General features: G+C 39.1%; 1 protein-coding gene across 2 annotated transcripts in view; it reads right to left on the bottom strand.

The window, feature by feature from the left end:
- Positions 1-18,175, bottom strand: part of LOC126248294 (GTPase-activating protein and VPS9 domain-containing protein 1) — a 369,886-nt gene that overhangs the window by 260,791 nt on the left and 90,920 nt on the right. For both annotated transcript variants that reach the window (XM_049949157.1, XM_049949158.1), the window contains exons 7-8: positions 9,450-9,659; positions 3,284-3,427 (exon numbers count right to left, since the gene is read on the bottom strand). In XM_049949157.1, coding sequence (XP_049805114.1) covers positions 3,284-3,427; positions 9,450-9,659 — 354 coding nt within the window. The remainder of the gene's footprint in view (positions 1-3,283; positions 3,428-9,449; positions 9,660-18,175) is intronic.

The raw sequence follows: 18,175 nt of genomic DNA, 5'->3' as shown, positions 1-18,175 counted from the left end.
GTGTCCACTACCATGAGCCAAATGTCATCCAGAAATGGACTGGCATGATCGATATGGACACACGCTTATGGTTGCTGGGAAAGCAGTCGAGATAAGAGCTCCTGCTGTGGTGCCACTTGCTTTGCTGTGCATTCCACACAAGTGTAGGGTATTGACTCAATATCTGCTGAGATGCCAGAGCAGCCAAGTGACATCATTCTCATGATGCACCAATGGTTGGCATGGGATGTGGGTATGCAACACTGCCAGGACCACTACCCAGCAATCACAGTAGTCTGTCAAGCGGAGCACTGCTGTGGTCATCTGTGTTACCTAAAATTCAAGACTAGGTGGAGGACGGGAACCTTTTATGTAGCAGTTGGCTGTGACTCAAAAAGTACGTGAAGTATGTTGAAATTACATACTGATGGTATAAATCACTGATTCTGTGGAACTGAAATCAGGAGCCAACAAACTGAAGTCTGCAACTCTTATTCCATACTACTGTCCTTACACACCATTCCATTTCATATAGCTCTGCAGCATTATGCCTAGGTATTTAATCAATGTAACTGTTTGAGCAGTACACAACTAATACTGTATTCAAACATTATGGGATTGTTTATTCTACGCATCTGCATTAACTTGAAACTTTCTTTAACATTTCGAGCTACCTGCCATTCATCACACCAACTCGAAATTCTATGTCACCTTAAAGCCTCCTACATTCAATCAATGACAATACTTTCCCACACAATAGTGTCATTAGCAATCAGTTGCAGATTGCTGTTCACTCTATCCACCGGAACATTTATGTATATAGAGAAAAAGAACTGTCCCTATCACACTTCACTGTGACACTTCAAATGATATCCTCGTTTCTGATTAACATTAACCATTGAGGACAATGTACTGGAATCTGTTACTTAAGAGGCCTTCGAACCACTCACATATCTGGGAACCTATTCCATATGCTTGGGTCTCCGCTATCAGACTGCAGTGGGGAACGATGCCTCTGTTGCTAACATTGCTTATTATTACTAGTGCAAGATGCAATATAATCTTAAGCTGTCAGCACATGTACCGTGCTGTTGAATGTCAACAATGAGCGTGGCGAGTTCAGCAGTCTGCTGAATGCTCAGAAAAAAAGATGTGACATGTGCATACAGTATGTGGACCTCATCATGGTATACACGATCGCAACACGCTGCAGAGCCAGTTGTCGACTGTATCTGACTCGTAAATGACACTGTTTAAGAAATGGGCAGGATCTATTAAAGTGTTCTTTCCTCCCTTGTCTATATGCTAGTCAGGTTGTTCTGTCTATAGTACTCATAAATAAAAACTTTAATATCCGTGACAATATTATATGGGAAAAAGGAAAGTACCATGTCCACTCAATAAAGGCATCAGCTTATAGAAGCTCCATTACAAATAGCGCAACACAAATTTACAATAGTTCTCCACATAAGATAAAAATTATTTAATCATTCTCACCTTTTACTAAAATTCTGTGGTCATTCTTACTTGACCACTGTCCCTACTCAGTAGCAGAATCTTTACAACATGTGTATTACAAAACTTTAAAAAGGGCAAAATATCTAACGGCAAGTAATGCAAGGTGTCCTGTAGATTAAGCAAATCAAACAAATTTACTCCTCAAAAAGAGCACACTTATATTTACATATCATTGAATATTACAGTATACGTTTATACTAAACTAATAAGAAAGTATCACAACCTATTACAAACATGAAGGTTAGCAAAAAATATTTGGACATAGTGGGACATACCACAAACTCATCATGACCATCACCAGGAAAATGTGATGCTAAACGTTGTGCTAAAACAACCATGATTGATTTGTGACCATCTCCAGAAAGCTTTAATCGTACTTACATTAGTAATTCAAATTTAATTATAACAAACTGCACCAAGAACAATGCGTTTTTAATGGATCCTCAACATGTTGTTGCCTTCAAATCGCATAATCTCATAATATGCAAATTACATAACTGTTTTACCATGAATATGACGTTTCTTGTCATTTTATTATAATTGATTGTACAATTAATGGCGGGTTTTTGAGAGCTAATCAGAAAACATATATATACATACGGGCTTCAACTGAAAGCCAATATAGCGCCTCACAATTCTTAACCAAAGGGAAATGATGTGTCCGTGACATAAGTGGCGTTATGCCATCTCATTTATGTTCAAATGCACGTTAAGAATATCTGACATGCTAGATACTCCTCTGCACATTCAGAAAGACTCCCCAGCATGCTATTCCATGCTATGATGTCAAAAACTTGGCACGCTCAACATTCGGATGCATGGTCCGTGTGCTGATGGCTTTATGGTCAGCCTGTTTTAACAATTTTCATTAAGAACAGAAATATAAAAAATTGACCTTCAACATGATGATGATGATGATGATGATACTATCAAAACAGGTTATACATAAAATAGATGAAACAATTAAAAAATAACTCTTTGTCAACTAGGTTTAGTTACTATTTAATATTGTTATGAACAATCATTCAGTCAGAATACTTCCTGGAAGAACAAGAGAACATAATGTGTGAAACACACAATGTAGAAGAAACATATAATAATTTCCACAACTCTTTTTGAAATTTTTTGGAAGTATAGTATGCTGAAAATGTCTTTTTGAAGGGGTTCTGCAAACATGGTTTCTATTATTTCTGCATGGTATTTGTAGCATGTCTATGCAACTTGCCACACCTAGCAGGTAGTAACAGGTTAGTCACCCCTTAATCAACAACATACTCTGAGCACATTTATGACATACTACTGTGATGGCTACTACATCGTCAAGAAACGGGTAATCTATGTACATGGCTGGAACAAGAACAATGGTGGAATATGCCCCATGGCTTTGGTTTCTTTAAAAGTTTGGCAGTCATTATGATGCACATATGACCGCTGAACGAGGAAAAAAAAACAGGCTTTTACTCTCTGCAAGTACAAAGACTGAAAAGTTCTGTAAACAAATTAAAGGAAATATTGTGTCCATGACACAAGGAAGAAAATTCTCTCTATAAATCAAACATAAATCTTTATGAAGACCATTAATTCTGTAAAGAAACACAACAAAACTTATCAATTTATTAAGTTTAAATTATCAACTGTATAGTTAATTTGGTGTCAGAACTGACTGTTGTTTTTCATACAACTCCATAAACGGTGATAAGCATTGCATCTAAAGCATTTAAGAGTGCAACATCACATTCATAACAGATCAGATTATTCAAGATTTTCAAAATTTTCTTAGCTTTACCATTGTTTGCAATTCATTTTCCATGAAGAGTGCTGCATGGCGAGAGAGTCCATTGAAGCTGGTATTCTGATCTATCCCTTGCCCATCATCTACACTGTTGGCACTGCCCTCCAAAATTATGTCCAGCAAAGATGACACACAATCCTGGAACAAACAATCACATATTTACATAACAATATTATGCAGGCTTATCACCATCAGAAATCAGTCTTTGCCCACCAATGTGAACACAAAATTTAATGAGAAGTACATGAAATGTGTTTGTTTATTTTCTTCTATAAGATGCATGCAGAGAGAGGCTAAAGAAATACCAAACTCCCCCCCCCCCCCCCCCCCCGCTCTGTTCTCTGAGCTCTGAGCACTATGGGACTTGACAGCTATGGTCATCAGTCTCTCTGCGCTCTCTCTCTCTCTCTCTCTCTCTCTCTCTCTGCATGTGCGCGCACACACACACACACACACACACACACACACACACACACACACACACTTTTTGGGTCAAGTGAGATGCTACGGTTCAGACACTGGATTTATATTCAGAAAGGGCGAGTTTATTATCTCCGCCACAGATGTTAAAATGGGTTTTAATCAGAGTGACACTGATGCTACCCAGGTGGCACCTCTTTGGAGCAGAACAAGAGTCTGCAACTGACACCAACTATGGCATATAAAATAACGTGGTCAAGCTTCACGCAGTGCAGCTTGACCTGTTTACATGAGGTTTACTGGTGTAACTGATGTGAACATAATGAAGTTTGTGCTATAGACTTTGTTACTGATTTTGGTTATGTGATGACAATACCCTTGACTTCTGGTACTGGTATCTATTTGATGCACAGTTCTACCTGGTAGTTTGACACCTACGACAACATCACATTTATCTGAAAGTGGTTGTATTACCAAGCATTTACATTCCTACTCTCCAAATAATTTTAGCTGATCCCAGCACTAATATGATGAGGACAGTCCCTTCACATGTATATGCAGTTGGACAATATTACTATTATAATAAATCTAAAGTTCTTAAAATTCTGGCAGCAATAACTGATGCTGCAACTCAAGCAGCACCAGGACCAACTTAAAAATAGCATAAAGAACTGTTGCAACAAAACCAACAGCTTCAACAATAAAACCAAAAACTACAACAATGACAACATCAGCTGCTGCAGCTAATTCTGCAAGATGGGTCACCGTCTTTGTTTTCAGGGTTTGACGAAACAACTGAAAACTGTGAAAGTTATCTGCCTTGGTTAAAACTACACTTCCACAAACATTACATTTCTTATTGTAAAACGATCTTTGGCGTTACATTCTACATCAGATTTTCGAATTGATATGTAAATTTAAATCAGTGGATTCCAGTAATGTGTCATTTCATGAAATATGCAGCTTGTTGTCAACTCATTCTAATAAGTTAAATCAAACTGTAGCTGTTCAACTCAAGTTTCAGTTATCACCCCATCTACATTTACATCTGTGCTTTGCAAGCCACCTTGTGCTGTGTAGAAGAGAATACTTCATGTACTACTGTTAACTTTCCCCATTTCCTGTTCCATTGATGAAACTTCCATGGAAAGGACTACTATTGGTTAGCTTCCACATGAGCTCGAGTCTCTCTAGTTGACCTTAACAGACTTTTTGCAAGGTACATGAAAGGGGAAGAAATACATTGATTTACTCTACTAGGAATGTATACCACTGAAATTTTAACAGTAGACTATACGGTGATACACTATGCCTCTCTTGTAGTATCTGCCACTGAAGTTGGATTAGCATCTCTAATGCTTTCATGCTTACTAAATGAACTGGTGATTAAATGTGCTACTCTTCTTTGAATCTTCTCTATTTCCTGTATCAATCCTGCACTTCACTTCTACATACTTTATGGGCGTGTTTGCTACCAGAGATTGTACTGCAATTGCATAATCGCACACTAATGGATCCTTCAGTCTATTTAGACACTTAAATAAAGTCTTTCACAGATTAAGGTAACAAAATAAATAAGCATCCACTCTAAAGTGGTGGTTGTTAGTGTTTAACGTCCCGTCGACAACGAGGTCATTAGAGACGGAGCGCAAGCTCGGGTTAGGGAAGGATTGGGAAGGAAATCGGCCGTGCCCTTTCGAAGGAACCATCCCGGCATTTGCCTGAAACGATTTAGGGAAATCACGGAAAACCTAAATCAGGATGGCTGGAGACGGGATTGAACCGTCGTCCTAACGAATGCGAGTCCGGTGTGCTAACCACTGCGCCACCTCGCTCGGTACCACTCTGAAGACTTATACTGATTATAAAACCATTGAATAATAAGTGACTTCTCTTAAGCACAAAAACACAAGTCCAAACAAAGCACAACACTGAACAATGCAAGTATACATGCGAAAAAGTATGCGGGAAAGAGGAAAAATAACAATCCATATAAATAATGGTTGCATAAAAAGTTCGAGTTACCTGCTGCATCAAATTCCAAGCTTTTGACGATTGCTTTCATCGTCGTCGTCGTCGTCGTCGTCGTCGTCATCGTCATCATCATCATCATCATCAGGGGGTAAACCTGATTGTTGGGAACTAGCAAGGCTCTCACTTTTATACCCACAGGATGGCATCTGATTGGCTGTATTACATCATGGTGTCAACACGGAAATGATGCATGCTGTGGTGGTACCCTCTACATCCACAGATTTTGTTTGCACTCCCTATCCAGTACTGCTTGCAGCACCATCCCCTTGCCTCATGTGGTAAACTGTATGAAGCTTCCTCTGTCCCCGTCAGTCAGTTTCAGCCCCCGCCACCACCGATCATGATGAAGGAGGATGAAATCAATCATCGAAAGCTTGGCATTTTATCCAAATTTGATGCAGCAAGTAAACTGAGAACTTTTTATGCAAGGAGCCTGTTGCTAAACATTTCATAGCCCTATGAAGGTCGTGTGTGATTTCCTGATTTCTATTAACTTTGATATGTATATCAACTAAAATGACTATTGAGTGGGAAAAAAGGGATATTTTCAAAACAAATGTATTAGATTTCATGATAATTAGCTAAAAATTGGGAGAAATAAAGGAATAACTGGTCTCTCGCCTAGATTAGAACAGTTGGCAGGTACGCATTCCGGCTACTCAATTTGCATGTCTGGTTAATCTGCAAGCTTCGTACACAAAAGTATCAGAGGTGTTCGAGTCTTCATTCAAAAGTAATCACCAGAGACCTGAGCACAACCATCCCACTGTTTCAGAAGCTGAAGGACTACCTGTTTCCAAAATTCCTGTCATGGTGACATGAGCCGGTCCTCCATTACATGCTTCAGTTCATTGACACAGTTGAAGCACTTCCCTTTGAGCTGATTTTTTAGCACGCCACACTTTTTTAAGTCAACGGCAGATGCTCAAGCTGCTCCTACTTCAACTTTGACATTACATTTTGTGTGACCTCGGACATGTGCAGAATCACTCTGCCCGTAAGCAGTCCAGCTGTTTGTTATTGATAGACTTGTGTAGGCTATGGAGCATAACACAGTAAATGTTACTGTTGATGGTTTTTTCACACTCGACTAATTCGATGAGTATTGAACCTCACATGTCGAGGAAGATGGTGAGCATCCCCTTGCCTTCTGAGGGCAGAGCTTTAATTTTTCAGGGGGAGGTGAAAACACTACATTCGCATCCCTAGATGTCTCACTATGTTATCACAAAGCTGCATATGAAAATTACAACATTTCACACCTTTTTATTTGAACACTCATTATAATATAACTCTGCTAAGCACATAATTGACCATAATAGTTCTGGGGTTCAGTTACCAACAGGATAGGAAGCATTTTCTGATAACTTATAAGTGTATGTATTTCTCAGGTGCAAGTGGCGGAAGAGCGCAGCGAGTTGATCCTTGAGGTCAATGACAGGACATTAAATGGAATGTATTTGTCATCTGCTGCTGGAAGAAGAGCCCCCTTCAGATTTCTACATGCATTGTGGCCTTTGACTACATGCAACTATGAGGTTCCTAAATGTTTTCCTGTGTCATCTACCTGCTTCCATACGATTATCAGACTGGTCTTTTCTTGGAACTTTACAAAGAACTTCCATGGTTCGTGAATCATCCATTAATAAATATGTTACACCTATGTCCATTATATTTTTGCTTCTGTCAATCATATCTTCCAACTCCAGTCTTTTCGTTGATTAATTTGTCCAATTTTCTAAGTTCAGTATGAGCACCGAACAAAACTGGTGAATGGCACATCAGTCTTTCACATATGAATCTACTACTAGCTGCTCAACTGTCAAGAAGATAACCAACTTCTGAAACATGTGCTTATGGGAGATAAACACTGGATCATTTGTGACAATGGGGAGAACACCAAGATGGCAATTCTCATTTTGGATGCAGGACTGCATGCCAAATAATGTCCTACTCTCGAAGTAGTGGAACTATGAGGGTGCTGTCTTAAAATATATGCACTAACACAGCACTAACCTGTCCCCACACCACTAACTTTTTGAAACTTTTGATACTGCTGACATATCTGGTGTGTATTTTAAATATCTCAGTACTCTCTGCAGATAACAATACATTCTACTCAACACTGAAAGAAAAATGAGTAAACCAAAGAACTACAACATTTTACATTCAAAGGGCAGCAGATTTGACTTCAATTACTATTTTGTACATAATTTCTTAAAAGCTGACACCAAATGTAAATTAAAAGCTTAATATAATGAACATTAAGACCATTTTTAACACACAAAACTACGACACTGCCACCCTCTGAATGCCTCCTAGTAGAATTGCGGACATACAACATGGCAAGAAAAGTGTGCAAGTTAAGCAGAGGTGACTGCGGAATCATTCCTGCAACAATACAGGCCACAAATGGGGAAATCCACTGACAGTGACTTGGATAAATGGCACACTGTTATGGCCAGGCATACAGGAACAATAATCTCAAGAACAGCAAAGCTACTGTCATGACAATCTTCTGAAAGTCATTTAAGGACAGTGAAACAAAACAGGGGGTCTATGGCTTGTCCACTCTGTGAAGCAACAAAGTCAACAATCTGTAGCAGATCTAAAGACAGATTATAATGCCAGTGCAAGCACAAATGTTTTGCAGCACACTATTCAACGCAAATTATTGAACGTGGGGCTATGCAGCAGATGATTGCCAAGTGTTCTCATGTTGATCCAATGACATCATCAATTTCAACTGCAGTAGACCATGGATCAAGGGTTGGAGGAATCATGCTTCTTGTCACACTAGATCCAAACTCGTGTCAACATACGTCCTTATCCACATTAATATCTGCTCAAAACATGTATGCCAGGGACAAAACCTGGTGGGGGCAGTATGATGATATGGGGGACACCCCCCTGGTCTTAAGTTAATAACTCTAAGTACATCACTTCACTTGTACATATATATGACTTATACTTAGTAATACATCTGTGCTGTAGGCTGTTTAATTTGTTCACAATAATTACAAATATGATACAGTGTAGGCATTATACATAGCTTGTCTTTTATTAAAGTCTTTTTTAAATACTATGCTGGCCACATTCATGTATATGCAATTTGAATTGGTTTATTCTAATTTAGTTATTATGTGATCATTTTTTAAAATGTAATAATAGATATTATACTGCAGTATTTCATACATATGATAAACAATATGTCTGCCACATCCAGTGGCCTGTAGACAGTGTACTGTAATGTCAAAACTGGTTGCACATGAATAAAACCAGTAAATACATCTAATTGTATTAGCCTTATTACATATAAAAAACAGGATTACTGTCCACGTCACCAGACCAGAGTTCTACAAAAGCAGTCTGAGGAGTATGAGAGTGAATTCATGTTGATGTCTTGGCCACCAAATTCATCTGATTGGAACCCGATGGGAAACGTCTGGAATGCTATTGGGTACCAGCCCTGCCCTCACAAACCATCAGCCCCTAATTTACAGGGATTGCGAGAACAGGGCATAAACATCTGGTGTCACATATCTCTTGACTTGTTGAATCCATGCCAGGCACGATCGCAGCTGTATCGCATTTCAAAGTGGAACTGCATGCTATTGAGCACATGGTCACAATGTTTGGGCTCATCGTGTGTGTGTGTGTGTGTGTGTGTGTGTGTGTGTGTGTGTGTGTTTAGAAGGACACTTACTTTCTCAAAAAGACTGTAGAGATCTGCAACTTTGCTACTAACATCTTCATATTTCATCATTGCCAGAGTCTGCACAATCTGGCCTACTTGCATCAAATTAAATCTTGCTATGTAGCTTATTGGAGCATCTGTGATACCATACGGTTCTGGATGGACAATTGCAGGACATATGAAGTATGTGAATACAAGATCTGTACATATTGCGTAAACCTGTAAAACAAAATTTATCACATATTATTTGCATTTAATAATATTCATGGTTCACACAGTTGTATGAAAACAATGCTCCAAGATAACAATGAAGTTTTACTCCAAAATCCCTAAATAATAATAATTATAATAACAACGCCTGAAAAAGGGAACATGCTGAGAAGGTTGGATTCAGACAATTTTCAGACAGGATAAGTGAGAAGCTAGAGAAGTAGGCTCTGTTCCACACACTGGGAGCAACAGAAAGTGCCCAAGCATATTTATTTATTTTATATTTCATTGTAAAGTTTTTAAACACAATATTAAATATAATACAGAAAATAATACATGCAATTTACAGACAGACATCTAAATTTTTAATACAATCAATTTCATCATTCATTGCCATCAGGAAATCGTTAAAAGTACCACAATAGGCCCTGTTGGGACAGTCAGTGACTATGTGACAAATGGTTTGTCTGGCTGCTCCACAATCACAATTTGGAGATGGAGCCTTACCCCATCTATGAAGAGTGTCCACTCTTCTGCTGTGACTGGTGCTTATTCAGTTAAACACTGTACATGTTCTGTGCAATTGGTCAAAGGCAGAGGGGTTTCTTTCTTAAGCAAGGCAGTTCTGGCAATGTTGAGGGCAAGCAGTCTTGTTCCCATGAGTCTGTTAGGTTGAATTGAAATGTTCAGCTGCATGGCTGTTTTCATGGATGGTTTTTTTTTTTTTGGGTTAAACCTGTTTATTTCTAGAATAACCATATCTCGATGGATAGGGAGTTTCAGGTTGCCATGTATGCTTTTAAACTCACAGAGCAAAGCTGCTCTTCATTAAAGTCCAGCGGGCAGAATTTAGCTCAATATGGACAGACATTTGCTGATGGTTGATCTTTGTGTATCACTGATAATTCTCATTGTGTTGTTCAGCTGTGCACTGAAAATTCGTTTGTGTGTGCACTATTGATCCATCCACCACACACAATGCTCCAGAAGCCGCCTAAGTTAAACCTAGCATTCAAAGCTCATGAAGGCATTAAGTTTCATATAGTCACATATGTAATGTTCCAATGAGGAATATATGTAGGTGATGATGTGATGATTCACAAACCATCTGTTTCCAGAATATACTTAAAACATAACACCACAAATAAAATAATTAAACAATAATAGTGTTAGCTAGTCCATTAGTTCCATGTTCTGTAGATCATATTCATGAGAAATACAATGGTGTAGGATGTGTGAAGCGAACCAAAGACTGCACAGCCAAACCTGTACATAACCAGTAATTGCCTAGTTACTGCTACTCAAGAATTAATTTGTAGTATAGAAGAGATTCATAAGGACGAACAAATTTGATCTACATTTGAAAACACTTCTGCTGACCATCAGATATTTTGTGTTTTATAGGTGTGTGTCTTACTCCTTTCTGTAAGATAGATAAATTCACTAGAGAGTAGTGAAGATGAGTTTTCCTTAGAATATTTATTTGTAAATCTCTCTAACAACTCTCAAATTGCAATAAATTGTTAACAACAGATTTCATCAGTGAATAACTCTACTGTTAGGCTGTGATTAATATTCCAAAATGGTTAACATATGCCTGCACGGTGTACCTATGTGAGCCCCCACGCCTAATTCTAATTATTTTCTTTTGAGCAATGAATAATTTTTGCCTAAGTGAGGAATTCCCCTGAATGTAATCCTGTAGGATATTAGCAAGTGAAAATATCCTAAATATGTTAAATTACTGATATCTATGTCCCCAAAATTGGCAATATTGAGTCACATCTTAACATCATTTTATACTGTTTTGGATCAGGATGATATATATACTAACTTCCTGATTTATTCAGAATACTTTATTTATGGCTGAGACTCAGCTCATTAAAACAAAATTAATACATACTGGGTCTTATTTGCGAGGCTACAGCTCATTTTCACAGGAAACACATCCTAGTTCTGAAGATTCCACCTGTCTGAGAGATCACCATTTCCCTACAAATATTGAGAACACTGTGCTTGATCTAATCTCTATTTATCAGTTTACAACAATATTCTTTTACCAAGCAGTCACTGACCTGACAGAATATAGTTCCAAAAGAGTATATAATAAATATGGTTCAAATCCCCCCTACAGAAGCCCACTGGAAGTTTTTCTGTGCATTCCCTAAATTTCTAAAGGAAAACAGTGTGATTGTTTGTTAGACAGTACACGGTTCAGTTGATATCTTACCAAATCCTTCCCTGATCTGAATTTGTGCTTCTTTTCTAATGAGTTCATGGAAGATGAGACGTTAAACTGTATTTCCTCTTTTCTTCTGTCCAGACAGTATGGTATACTCTGTAACATCTTTGGGGCAGAGATTGTAGCTGTGTGTGTACTTAATGTGGCGGCCAATACAAGTCACTATTTATCTAATATTCACAAACACATTCTCTAACATAGCACTCACTGAACATTTTTTATTTGCTGGCATCAAAGTTTGACCTACTGGCTAGGTTCTACAGGAGGTTGTGTTAGATACATTACTACAACCTTTTACCTGACTGAACATGTATACTGTTCAACAAAATGAGGATACTATCCAACCATGTTATATTAATGTGACTGTCAACTACAACTAAGTTTTTTACGGCAGGGAAAGGTGTTCTAAACCTGATACAGCCAAAACTTTCCAGTATGGTAGGAACACGCCCTTGGGAGACCACATCCCAACAGGTGGGACACTACCAGGTGGCATAATACTTGCTTTACAAAGCACTCCCATGAGTCACGTACCACCACCACACCCTCCTGGTACCTTTCCATCAGACAGCTTTATAGGATGCCAACCAACTGCTCTCCAGACACCTCACATCTAGCACTCGTGGTACATAATTCTCTGGGCTTAACACCAACCATACCTAGTGGTTCCTCAATCAGAGGCCCTTTTGCTGGGCACACAGTACACTTTGGGCTTTACTCTGGGCTTTACGCCAGCCATGTCCAGTGCACCACCCACCCAAGACACACCAGAAAGAAAGTTTCGAATGTGGTTCCTCTTGAATCTCTCTTATTGGTATGTATTCATTACACTGGCATATAATCTAAGGCCCCTAGTGTTCTTAAACATAGTTTATGCCTATATCATATAATATTAAATTGGAGTGTGTTGGGTTATAACATGAGTACTGTGGCACATTCATACAAGATAAAAGAAAGGCCATACACTCAAGAAGATATTGTTGCAGCTATAAAAGAAGTGAAAGATGGATCATCACTTCAGGAAGCAGCACTGAAATACAAAATGGATCTAATGTTCCTGCCCAGAAAGGTAAATGGTATCCACTCAGGTGTGCAATGTCGGAAGACAAACTTGACAGCTGATCAAGAAACAATTTTATCTACACACTTGAATACACTTGCTAAATGGGAATTTCCACTGACAAGAGCTGATGTTGCTTAGGACTTTGTAGAACAGAATGGATTGACCACTTGTTTTAATGATGATGCAAAGTGGTTCAGAAATTTCTGTTTGCATAATTCACCAACACTGAAACTCTTGAATTGTAGAAAAGCAATAATTGACCCCTTTATCATTTATGATCAGCTAAGAGAACTACTGTGAGAGTTGGATACCAGAGATAAACCAGCCTACATACAGAATTTGGATGAAACATACTTTTCGGCAGATCCTTCCAGGATACATGTTGTTACAGGTATTGCGTCAGATGTTTCCATGATATTAAAGGCTCTGGAAAAGGCAATACTAAAACCATGCTTACTTGTGTGTCAGCTTATTGTTTTTTACAGTGTGCACTTATGGAGTTCCTGGAAGAGGGAAAAATGATATATCTAACAATTTTATTCATATGTAGTTCATGGTTTCATGATGTCATCCATCTTTTCAGGCTACTGTAATCACTTCTGTGGCCAGGTCTTGACTTTTCCTGTTGGATGGCCACCTTAGTCATTTAGATCCTACAGTAATAGAAAAAGCGAAGAGTAACAGAGTTACAAACATAAAGCTACCACTGCACACAATTCACCAGCTGCAGTCTTTAGATAAGAGTTGCTTCAAGCCATTCAAAGACACCTTGAATATTGAGTTGATTCAGTGACAAAGTAGCAGTCAGTGAACACCATACAAATCAGAATTTCTGGATTTGTCTGCAAAGTGTGGCCAGATGCTTTGGAGCCTAAAAACATAACTTCAGGCTTCAAGAGCACAGGAATCTACCCCCTACGATAGGTCACAGTATCCTGTTAATCAATTTGATGGTGCAAAAGTTCATACCTATTATACACAAAACAAAACCAGATGGAAAACACTCACAAACGTCACTGAGCTGGAGCACAAAAATTTTGAAGATGGTGCCATGTTGCCTTGCTGTGATGGAGGAGAATTTGAAGCTGATGATTCTAGAAGAAGTGTAGCCTCCGTTTGCAACAGTGGCTCTTCTGCAAGTTTTGAGAATTTACTTATTCTTAGAATCAAAAAACTGACAAACATGTGATCAAGCTTCATCAAATAGTCACATTCACACAGAAAATAATCTCAGTAGAACACAGTAAACTCTTTGCTGAAAAAGAAAAGCCTCCAATCAAGGGTATGCCAAAAGCAGAAGAGACAGAAAGCTATAACTGTGACCAAAGCTGTGGAAAGTACACAGAAAAGAAAGGAAACTGAGGAGACTGATTCCAATTCTGACACATCTTTGAAGAGTGATGACTGCATGGATGACATTGATCCCTTTGAACAGTCCACACCAAATCCTACTGTAATAAGTGATCTAGCACATGTAGGTGGTGGACTTTGCATCTCGGCTAAATTTTGAGGTGGAATGAGGAATGCACACAGCTACAGATGTGTGTGCACCATACAAAAATACTGTAAAATGACCTAGAAGTTGTGTGTTTACAGACTCTGCAGACAAGGATAAAATTGTTTTCAGATTTAATGAAAAGGACATTTCCCACATTAATAAGAGTGTTGTGATAGAGAAATTGCCAATTCCTCATGTTACTGCTGGGGTGGAAAATATGAAATGAGAAATTTGCTGTTGATGTTCAAGGTATCAGTGATTCTTTTTTGTGTACCTCTTATTTTTGAGTCAGTGGCAATATATTAAGATATACCCACTGCTGGTTGACTTTACAGTATTAACAATAGGAAAAACAAATAAAGGAATTTTTGTAGTTCATTCTGACGACATTTCTTTCCACAAATATCCTGGAAATATCTACCACAGAAAAATTCCAGTTATACGTAAGTATCACTTTGTGCATTCTCTATCTCATTGATGAGACCTCAACCTTCTGTCTTCAGTGTACATAACAATTTCAAATATGTATCATACACTGCCGTTTGTGAAAATGGCAACACCGAGAAGGAATTACCCCAATAGCATCACACTTGATGGAAGTGGCGGCAGGTGTGCAAGCAATACGTGATACGTTTTACAGCAAGATGGGGTACACATAGGCCGAGCAGAGCCCCCTTGTATCAGTCCAACAGGGTCGGTGTTGCGCCTAGTGTAGTCGGTGCAGAGCTGTCACACAAGGTGGAAACAATACAGTGAGTGCCTGTATACCTCGTCGACATCAAAGGGAGCCATATCGGCATGTGAGCGAGTTGGAACGGGACAGAATGATCGGTCTCCAGGAAATGAGGTTGTCATACCACGACATTTCGGCTCACACAGGGCGCGCTGCTACGACAGTGATGCATGTGTGGAAGCAGTGGACAGAGGAAGGTCATACACAGTGACGAGCGGGAACTGGACCATGGAACATGACCACAGCAAGGGATGACTGTCACCTTGTCCGCATGGCCATTACGAACAGTAAAGCATCATCCACAGTGTTGGCTTGTCGCTGGAGCATTGCAAAATGTGTTAACTTGTCTGCGTCAACGGTCTGTCAACGTCTGCTGCAGGTTGGACTGCCGTTATGTTGGCTCCCATTGTCCAGAAACCACAAGCTCCTCCAACTGCAATGGGCACGTGAACACTGTCACTGGGGTGCTGAGTGGCAACATATACCGTATTTACTCGAATCTAAGCCGCACTTTTTTCCGGTTTTTGTAATCCAAAAAACTGCCTGCGGCTTAGAATCGAGTGCAAAGTAAGTGGAAGTTCTGAAAAATGTTGGTAGGTGCCGCCACAACTAACTTCTGCCGTCGAAAATATGTAGCGCTACACAGGCTTGCTTTGCAGGCACAAAGATAAATACTGGCGCCAAAACCTCAAAAGGGTGGAAGACAAGCTTTTTTCCTCGCCCCGAGTTTCGACCACTGCATTTTCATACATTATCCAACGAAACAACAAAGTGAATACAAATTCCGTATTGTTGATCTTTGAGTGTAGCATCATTTCAATATACTACGAAAATCCGACTGGCAAGACTGTTTGGGGTTTTTGTCAATATGGCTAACTATGTTCTGAATTTTTTCCTACCTGTGAGAAGAGATGGTTGCTAATAGGAACTTTTATGAATTGTGAATCACATGCAGTATTCTCTTCACCATAAGAATAATACGAATATAAACATTTTGTGATGTATTCTTTCGTGTTTGCTGCTATCTCATTTAAATCCTATCTGCCTAATAAACTACGAAACTAGAGTGAGACAACAGCAAACGCGGAAGTATATACATATCATGTCATGTCATGTTTATATTCGTATTATTCTTACGACTAATAGTGATACAGTCAGAAATGAAGCACGGCAATTGACTAGACTTTTAAATCTAAGATGACTAATTTCTGTGCATAATGCAATGTAATGTACTAAAGCGGCGTCTGCAAAGATTTTCAAACGGGGAAAAATTTTCACTAAACTCTCGTTCAGAACATCTATCATACGCAGTCTATTATTTGGTTCTTGCTGATCATTATCAAAGAAATCAGCAGTGTAAGTAACAACAAACAGCAGTCTCTTGCCGTTGTTTCGCTAATAAGACAATTCCTATCTTTTTTTTTTTTTTTTTTATTGTAAGCTGCGGTAGCGCGAAGAAAAGCAAACCATGCCACGAGCGGCGACAGGCCGTGATCACACACTATCAGAATGCGACAAACAATGCATCACACTGTACAGTAATGCATTTTCAGCTTAGAGTGACGTTAACACCTATAACAAAGCAAATGGCACTTATCAGATCAAAGAAAAATAAGCAATCAATTCAAACCAGACGAAGCACGTGAAAAAGGAAGGGTACCCGTATCAATACGGACGGAGCGCCTGATGCATAGCAATGGCTACCTTGTAAAGCTTAACTGCTAAGCTTACGACTCGAACCAAACTACTGTAGTTGTATCGTCATTCATTCAACCTAAATTGTGTCTCATATTAAAATGGACCAACTTCGTTTCGATTTGGAGGTGCGGCCTAAAACTTTTCTCTCCTCTTGAACTTCGAGTCTCAAATTTCAGGTGTGGCTTATAATCTGGAAAATTTTTTTTCCTTGATTTCAAGTCTCATTTTTCAGGTGCGGCTTAGATTCGAGTAAATACGGTAATCTTTTCAGATAAGTCCCAATTCAATGTGTCCTACAGTGATGGCCACATGTGTGTCTAGCGGTACCGTGTTAAGCGCAACCTGTAGGGCTGCATTGTGGAGCGGCATAGCGGACGAACACCAGGTGTGATGGTTTGGGTGCCATAGGTTACAACAACCGATCTCGCCTCATACGTATTGCAGGCACTTTGAACACCAACCGGTACCTAACGGAGGTTGTGGAGCCTGACATACTCTCCCTGATTCAGGCATCTCCACAGGCCACATTTCAGCACGACAATGCCCAACTACATATTGCGGCAAATGTACAGTCCTTCTCTGAAGAGTGATGGGTACCATTGCTTCCCTGGCCTGCGCATTCGCCAGACATGTCGCTCATCAAATGTGTCTGGTATAAGGTTGGTCGGCACCTGGTGCGTCACGGTCCTCCAGTAACTGGTGTCACAGGTTTGTGGGTTTGGATACAAACTGCATGGACGGAAATCCCTGAGGATCGTATTCAGAACATCATTGATTCAATGCCACAGTGTATAGCAGCTCTAATTGCAGTGTATGATGGCCACATGACATACTGAGTAGTAGGGCTCAAAGGACATTTAGAGATTTGAAAAGGTAATCATTTGTTACTTCTCATATACCTAATCTGTGGCATTAAATAAATAGAATTCATGCATTTCCTTCTTCGTGTTGCAATTTCCACAAACAGTAGTGTATTTTGGACCGGCTGTATCATATTTAAGAATTTCAGTGCAAAAAAAAAGCGATATGCAGTGTTTTTTTTTTCCCTAGTCCACATTTGTAACTAAAGAATTAAGTACACTTTAAAGCAGCTTATACACACTAACATTTACTACTTTTCCTAAGTTTAGTATTTTCTTTAAAAAATGGAGACAGTTTTTGTTATTTTGTTCACATTTAGGTCATATTAACCTAATATGTTAATGCGTTACTACATTGTAACTAATGTTGTTGTTGTGGTCTACAGTCCAGAGACTGGTTTGGTGCAGCTCTCCATGCTACTATATCCTGT

The sequence above is a fragment of the Schistocerca nitens genome, chromosome 3 (assembly GCF_023898315.1).
Source record: "Schistocerca nitens isolate TAMUIC-IGC-003100 chromosome 3, iqSchNite1.1, whole genome shotgun sequence".
In the NCBI taxonomy this organism is placed as follows: domain Eukaryota; kingdom Metazoa; phylum Arthropoda; class Insecta; order Orthoptera; family Acrididae; genus Schistocerca; species Schistocerca nitens.
This window is presented reverse-complemented; position numbering and strand designations above follow the sequence as displayed.